This window comes from Diorhabda sublineata, chromosome 3 (genome assembly GCF_026230105.1).
Source record: "Diorhabda sublineata isolate icDioSubl1.1 chromosome 3, icDioSubl1.1, whole genome shotgun sequence".
Lineage (NCBI taxonomy): Eukaryota > Metazoa > Arthropoda > Insecta > Coleoptera > Chrysomelidae > Diorhabda > Diorhabda sublineata.
Window position 1 is genome coordinate 28,346,327 of NC_079476.1, and position 8,798 is coordinate 28,355,124.

General features: G+C 28.6%; 1 protein-coding gene across 1 annotated transcript; it reads right to left on the reverse strand.

Moving 5' to 3' along the window:
- Positions 1-2,041: 2,041 nt before the first annotated feature.
- Positions 2,042-8,255, reverse strand: LOC130441517 (leiomodin-2-like). Its single transcript, XM_056775234.1, has 5 exons — positions 7,853-8,255; positions 7,608-7,685; positions 6,880-7,221; positions 4,927-5,076; positions 2,042-2,916 (listed from the first exon to the last, which is right to left on the reverse strand). The coding sequence occupies exons 2-5, from the start codon at positions 7,680-7,682 to the stop codon at positions 2,782-2,784; spliced, it is 702 nt and encodes a 233-aa protein (XP_056631212.1). The 5' UTR covers positions 7,683-7,685; positions 7,853-8,255; the 3' UTR covers positions 2,042-2,781.
- Between the last annotated feature and the right edge of the window lie 543 nt (positions 8,256-8,798).

Here is an 8,798-nt window from a genome sequence, read left to right on the forward strand (position 1 = left end):
CTAACAAGAATAGAATAGCTTCATTTCTGTTGCTGCAAAGGAGTTGCTTGGAATTGCTGGTCAATATCTTGAATAAGGATTTCAGGTCCTGGCTCATTTGAGTTTTAGTAATTAATATACAGAACATTTCAATAGTAAAAATTGGGAAGATAAATGTTACAATATAACCCAAAGATAAGATATTCACGATATATCTACATATTTCATATAATGACAAATTTTTACTGTTTGCTCATTTTTTGTCAATTATAAAAACAGTGCTATCCCAATAAATGTCATCCATGTTATTATGTCAGGAGCAGAGAAGGAATATTTTCATTGTTTTCCCGGCCGATGCCTCTAAGCAACAGTATTGTCGATTAGAATTCAACGGTGAATGAAATGAAATATTTGAAAAAAAAATGTGTTAAGAATACTTCCTTATAAACTTAAGACGTTTCAGAGCTATCAGAGATTATTTGCACATTTAACTGATCGGTTAGCACCAAAAAATCTGTCATTCAGTCACTGTATTGGAACGATGAATGACCTCTTTCATACGGAATCAGTGGCTTATAGTAATGGATGGTTAGCACAAAAAAGTCACTGTATTGGTACGATTAATGACCTCCTTCATACAGAATCAGTGGCTTATAATAATGAATTCCCTTCTTAGAGATTTATAGGCATTGCGAAGAGTCCTCTGGATGTAGTGACAATTCTAACCACGATAGACTACTGTTTGGATATCCATTTTAACTAACTGCAGCTGTAAGGTACAATTTCTTGTTGACGCTAAGCTGGCTTAAAGCGTCAATTGAGGTGGTGCAATTTTGACATCGCTCACAATTATTCATCCATTTAAACTAAAAATTCAATCAAGCAATTATTGAATAAATTATAAATTGATAGAAGTGATATATTTTAGAGTATTTATAGCGTTTTGAAGCTTGACGCTCTTATTTTTGTCGCTGTATTAATTCAAAACGACACTGTAGTGAAAATTATAACAACCGACTTCATTTGAATCTCTAGGCCAGTGTCGAGCGTCAACATAAAATTGCACTTGTACTGAATAAGTTTGTGTGATCCGTAGAAAAATATTTATGTTACAAAGACACAAGGATTTAGTCTGATATCGGACTAGAATAATTTATTACATGCACTTAAAATTACTAACAATGGAAAGTTTCAAACACTAGTTTATGACGCTTAATCATCACTAATAGAGTCATCCATCAGTCATTGAAAAGTCTATAGTAGTAGCATATTACACTTCGTTTCTGTAGAATAACGAAATAGGGAGATACCTTACGAGTTTTAAAATTATTTTATATCAATATTTTGTTGTCGAATGGCAGCTTTAATTTTAATCGAGCCAGTACTTTATGTATAGTTGAAGTTTACGCTTTGAAGTAACAAAATTTATCTGTTTTAGGTGGAAATGCTGTTCCCGCTTATGTCATAGTTATCATTGTTGGAATAGCCCAAATAATTGTAGGGGCCGGTCTGTATGTAATAATGAAAAAAATGATAATTGATTCGCCGATTGTTGGAACTTATACAATGGCTCCCTCTGACCCTTAGTTTAAATTTTTGATGATTTATGTTAAGTTAGCAGGAGTTATTTTATAAAAAATGTTAGATACTTCCAGTTTTGATAAAAGAAAAACTATATTACTCACTTGACAGTAGGGTATTAAATATAACTAGATTAATCACTGCAGAAAGTGGTAATCTTTATCTATTTAAAACTTTCTTCAAATTCTCTTTAGTTTTCCTCAATGTTTATGTGTACATCTTAACAACCAATGTTCAAATACAAATTTTAATCAGATATTACTGAAAGTATCGAGTGTGAGTAGTAAAACAATTGTTTATCATTTCCAATTTAATCATTTATACACAATTTTTCACTTATTTAGTAAAACGAATATACATTATTGAATAACAGTTATTTTATTTGGTATTTTATTGTACCCAAAGATTATTATCAAAAATTTAATTATAGTTAATGCACCTCCAAAATCTAGACATAGTTAAGACACCAAACATCCTTCAAATAAGATACTACCACCAATTGGTCTATTGAAAATTTGTTCAAGGAAGGCAAAATGTTCTCATCCTGAAGTAAACTTTTTATTGTTTCCATAAATTAAGGACTACCTATATACACACAGCGTTATTGCACTCAAGTAGTTTCAACTTCTGTAGGTTGTAATGTGTGGAAAAGACGTGCCTTGGTAGAGGGTTCTACAGGCTTGTACTTCTCGGACGCCAATATAATTTTCTTTTTATTCAATTAGATTTATATTGTATATTCATAAAGTATTAATTTCAGAATAAAAAATACACTATTCTGAGTTGGCACTCTACACTCTATACACTATGCACAACTTACACTTACTGTTTCTGCAAAGCAAAGGGACAACATCAAACTATTAAATCATCAGGAAGGGATACGTCTTTAACAAAAAAAACATCAAAATCTGATATTATAAAAATATTTATAACCACAAAAAAATTCAAACAGAACTTTTCGATAAAAAATGAGGAATTATAAAAACGAATTTTTATAATAAAAAATCAAATATTCATCCTAATGTGTATAAACTAAAAAACATTTAATATAATTTTTGTTTCATAAGTATGCTTTAAAATGCTTAATTGATCTAATTACACAAAAAATAAAAATTGTAATTGAATTCCAAAATTACAACATATATGTAATCAATATCGGTCAAATTCACATTTTACAAATATATTTATATTGCAAAATTAAAGTATGTAAATCTTATTGAACTAATCACTGTCAGTATTAATGGTTTTCAACTTATCCCAATGAAGTTCTACAGTGAGATTTTGATTGTTATGTTGTACAACATCAACTGATACAGGAGCGTATAAATCTTTGTCCATTGGAGACCAACCAGTATACTACAAAAAATAAGACATTACGAAACAATAGAAAACAATTTTCATTAGGCTTCATCAATTCTTTTATAAATATTGTAAAATTTTGTAGGTTAGAAACATATATGTAAGAATATCCTTGCCTAATTCCATGTTAATATTTATCATCTATGAAATCCAAAACTGGAAACAGATCACAGTCATCAATCTTTGTCAAACTTACCATTTAAGTCGTTTTAACATAAACCAATTTACCCCTATAAAATTGGCTGGTCCAAGTAAAAAAAATAGACTAAAATTTTCTCGCAAATAAGGCACTAATCAAATATTAGGATTTATAGTTTTTGGAGAATTCAAAAAAAAGTCTGCTAGATTTTTAAACATGGTGATCCCTTTTTAAATAGAAATAATTTTGTCTCTAGTTTCACATAAGAATTAGGTGCTTATTAAGTGCAACATTATTTCATATTCAACATTTAACCATAAAAAATTCCTTGAATGAATTTTCTTTCTATAACCTCACTAGAAGTGGTGTATTTTGATGAGACAAATGCTTGTTCCAATATTAAAGATTATATTTAAAATCGATTCCATTTTAATTTTGTTCCTTAACCCATAATTTTGTTAGGGTCAGAATGGTCTGCCAGCTTTTGATATTTCACCAAGCATACTTTCATCTAATGGTCTCAGAAATAATCCATTCAAACAGGATTTAAGTGCTCCAGTAAGTACAAGAGATTCCTGTGAAGCAGAATTTTTAATTAAAATTCTAACCATCAAAAATTCCTTGAATTCATTTTTTAGATAGCCTTACTAGAAGTATCCACCACTTCATGAGACTGATGCAAGTTTCAAGGTCAAATCTTATTTAAAATCGATTTGATATTGGAACAAGAACCCAACTCCTCAAGATCTATCACTTGTAGAAAGGTTAAAAAATGAATAGAAACTTCTTGACAGGAATCTTTTGCACTTAATGAGCACTTAAATCTAGCTATCTAATGAAACCAAATTATGAGTTAAGGAACAAAATTAAAATGGAATTTATTTTAAATAAGATCATTGATATTGGAACAAGCACTTGTCTCATCAAGATCTACCACTTCTAGTGAGGTCATCAAAACAACAGACTACTTTTTGAGAAGAGTCTGTTGCACTTAAAAAGCACATAATTCTTATGTGAAACAAAAGGAACTAAATTATTTTTATTTAAATAAGGATCACCAAGTTTTAAAAACCTGACACACCTTTTTTTAAAAAAACTATAAATGCACCTAATATTTAATTTGCGCACATAAATAGCACCTAAAAAGCCACTTGTTTATGATACATTTTTAATCCAATTTTTTACTTCGGCCAGCCAATTTTATAGAGGTAATGAATTTTATCTTTTTTCCCTCAGTCGCTCATCTCAGCATATAGGAAGAGCCAATCAAATGTATTTTCATTGGTCATAAGATATTAATCACATGTTGATTGTTTTGTATAAGTGGTTTTTTACCAAAATTTTGAGTAATGTATTTACTATGGATGAGTACTTTATATTGAATAGGAAAAGTAATTAATATTATTGGAGTAAAAGAAAACAATTTATATGTAAAAAAACCGTCTAGTATCTACCATAAATTGATTAATAATGAAAACAAACATAGAAGAGAACATATGGTAACAACTAAGAAACATGTAGAAAATGATTTATTGAAATTTATAGAAAAAATTCAGAAAACCTATTTTTCTCATAATCAGTACAAAAGTCTTTTTACTCTCACTGCATGTCAGGTATTCTATAATCAATGGAATTGATTCACCTTTTAATTGAAAACCTTATTAAAAATTCTAGAATGGTAGAAATTCCGGGGAAAAGAAATGGACAGAACCAAAAAATAAGAACATATCACAATCAGGAATATAAATATCTGAACCAAACTAAAGACAAAGAGGAGGAGTTTAAATCAGAACAAAAATATTTTAAACCTCAATACCTTAGACAAGGTTACTAGTAACTAGGAAATGAAATTGGTCAAATCAACTTACAATAGATGTATTCTTATGCCTAACTTTTCCATCATCATCAAACGCCTCATATTTTTGTAAAAGTGCTTTACCATCAATTCTCCAAATGCAAGGATGTTTTGAGGGGTCACCAACTTGAGCGTCTTTTTTAAGGATAACAAAAGATCCAGTCTGAAAACAAATCAAAAATAAAGTAAATATTTAATCAATATTTTTGTATTAAATTTATACTAGTTTCTCCTATAACAATGTAAGTTTATGTTATTATTCGGCATATCAAATTTATGTCAGTCAATGTTTGCCCAATTATCATTGCTTAAGTTCTAAATGCCTTTTTGATTTTCAAATGTCATCTTGTATTGAATCCATAGAGAATCATAAGATGCACCTGATAGACAGACAACTGATCAAAAAATCTTGAAATTGATCAATGGTTATAAATTTCAAAAAAAATATATGTATGCATTATGATATACAAAAAAGCAGTTTTTTTGTTCAACTGAAGAGTTATTATTTTTTACTTACACTGTCTTAGAACTTAAGCAACCTATGCAATCATATGAACATTTCAAATTGTATTGTTCCAACACATATAGTTTTTTATAAAAATATATATTCTAATAATTTTATTTGTGCTAACCTAATCAACTCCTATAACATTCTCAACTTTTTAAAGAAAATTCACTAAGTATTTTTCAACAAATTGGGAATATTCTGTGTTTTACTGTGAAAATTATGTTGTGCAGTGAGTTCATAATGATGCCAGTAAACATTCAAATTATCACAAATGCTGCCTTATATTTCATTTTTTAATGTTGTACAAGATTTATGAAATATTACAAAAAAAAATTATTCACTTTCTATATTCTTTTTCGAATTTTTAATATATTGTTTGGACAATAAAGGTTTTTAAACAAAATAACACATGAATATTAAAATAAAATTTGTTTTAACCAAATACATCCATAAATATACATTTTAAGCTTAGCAAAAGTTAAATTTGAAATCACTAAAAACAACTAGTGATTACTAGTCAACGTTGTCAGGTTAAGTCTACTATATCAAGTTATTATAATTATTAATGGGTTTCTGTATTTGATGCTTAACAAATGATGAAATATTATATTGTGTTCATCAAATACATTTTGATAAAATTAGATCTACACAAGTTCAAATCTATTTAATAAAAAAAAAGTTGATTAAATATGTGGTCTTTCAACTGGTAACATATATTATTCTTTGAAATATTAATATATTAATGTCCTCAATTTCAAAAGAAAAAAATTATCAGTGTAATTTCAATAAAGAATTCAGAAAGTGTAATTGTAAATCATGGAACTTTGTGTGTTCCAGGCAGTGAAAATATACACTTGATTCATTAATTATTGTAAGCGTAATTGTCAAGTGAAGACATTCTAGTTCCAAACAAGAATTATCAATTTTTATTAAATAAAGGCAACTGATAAATTCAAATAAAACAAAAAAGACATCAAATCAAGGTTATAGTGAAAAATTGTTGCAAATGTAAAACATCATGAGATTCATAATGGATTGCTCTTTTTACTAATTTTTTTTACTCTAGTTTTCTTATCACAAGAGAAACCAACCTCAATTCAAATAATGTACAGTTACATTTCTGAAAATTCTCTTCTTCTTTCTTGTATCTGACTGTGTTTTAAGTATTTTTGAAGATTTATAATTAAATGTATGTTTTTTTCTGATATTCCATGATTTGTTAATACACTTGTAGTTTTATTATAAGTTTGATGACTTTTTAATAAATGTGAACAGCAGTTATTGATGTTTTAGATTAGTGTCATATTTTGATAATGAATTACTTATGTCTTTTATAATTTATTTTTATGAAATATTTATTAAAATAATTTGATAGCTGTTAAGAAAGACCTTATCAAAAAAAATATGGGAAGGAGAGTTGTGTGTGAATTTGATACTAATCAAGAAAAAAATGCTTACTGCATATTCCTCAGAATATATAGTTTTTGGTATAAATTTCCTATGAATTCCTCTAGTGCTCGAGTTACTTGTGGCAGTAGTTGAAGCTACCTTAGATTCAGAATTCTGAGATGATTTCTCTGACTTTTCTTTATCCGAATCTTCATTATCTTCATTCTCGGCTTCTACTTCCTCATGATCTTCATCATCTTCTTGTTTGACTTTCTTTTTAGAAACACCATTTTTGGACTTTTTCTTCTTAGGTTCACTATCTGAATCTTCTTCACTGCTGCCATATTCTACTACAGTCTTCCTAGGTTTTTTACTTAGCCTTTTAGATGATCGTCTGTTATTCTTCTTAACCTAAAAGACATCAAATATAAGATAATAGCTGCCAATTATGAATAGTTCAGTAAATAGTATATTTAAGGATATAATACTAATAAAATAAACTCCAAAGACTAAAGCCTTGATTACCTATTTAAAAAACTTAAACATAAACGATTTTTTATTCATGCATTGTTGGACAAGGAACAAATACAAATATATGAAAATCATCTGATCTGTTCAGTTGGAAATTTCCTCAATACTCCCATCAAACCACTACCCTAAATATCAAATTTTTTTATAACTGTTCTAATATCTTGAAATATATATGATACTGAATCATTTCTAACATTGGAGGTAAAACTCTTCCAAATATTTTTATTTTCAAAAAACTAATTAACTGTTTGTTTTTTATTTCATACCTCTATATCTTTCCACTCTTCTCCGGAGCTTTCGTAAACATCTGGGTCATCTTCGTTTTCCGAGTATTTACTCATGTTCTGTAAGAAAAAGCCTTATATATTAACAATTTAATGGCGAAGCCATGATAAGAGATATTATACAAACATGTCGATTATTAAACTAAACGCCATCTACACATTATTATACTTTGTTAATTTTTTAAATTATTAAGTAAAAAATAAGTAAATTGATTAAACGCTGTTACCTTTATTTAATTTGCACTTTTACCATATAAATGTTATATAAAATTGAAACTGAAGTGTTAATGTAACTATAATCAGGACTACGCGGATTGTTTTTACTAACAGCAAGCACGCCACAGTAGCGACAACTTTCGATTACATTCATACCACAGAGCTAGATCACAAACGTCAAACGTCATGTCTAGAAACCTATTTTATGATCTGTCGCATTGTCTATAAATTTTACTACTATAACATCTCCATATGTTAGAGAATGCTTAAAAACTAATTTATAGTGGTAGACAAAAACAAGGCAGCTTTGTTAGGTCCACGAAGTACAGATATCTATACTTCGTTTATAGTTGCAAGAAGTCCGAACGTAATGATGAAAGAATGGCATAATTTTAGGGGACAGATATTTCGCAGGTAGGACGCGCTAGTACTAAATTTTGAGCTATGGTTTAAACTCTGGTTTAAATCCAGATTGCTCTATTTTACAGATCACAGTGAAATAGACATTTTTCTGCCACTTGTCACTAGCGCTGTAATATAACCAATATTTTTTGGATATTTATTTTGAAGTTGAAATATTTGAAAAAGTTTGATAAGCAAACATGAATGAAGAACAATTCGCAATTGGACTGACAATAAAATAGTACTTTTGGTTAACCTTGTGAAAAAATACAAAGAAATGTTTTCGATAGAAGCACAACAAATTTGAAAAATAAGTGGGTCCATAAATATTTGCTATAAGACGAATAAATTTTTTTCTCGGCGCGTCGACAATGTTGATAATTTCTTTATCATCATTTTCGAATTCATATAAAGTGTAAATCTTAGATCATCCTGCCAAAACCCTTTGTAATATTGAAAAAATGTGAACAATTTGAAAAAGTTAGGTTCAGATCCTCTGTTTTATGTTAAGCTGAAATTTAAACTGGCCCAGAACGCCGATATGTTTAAACCGTA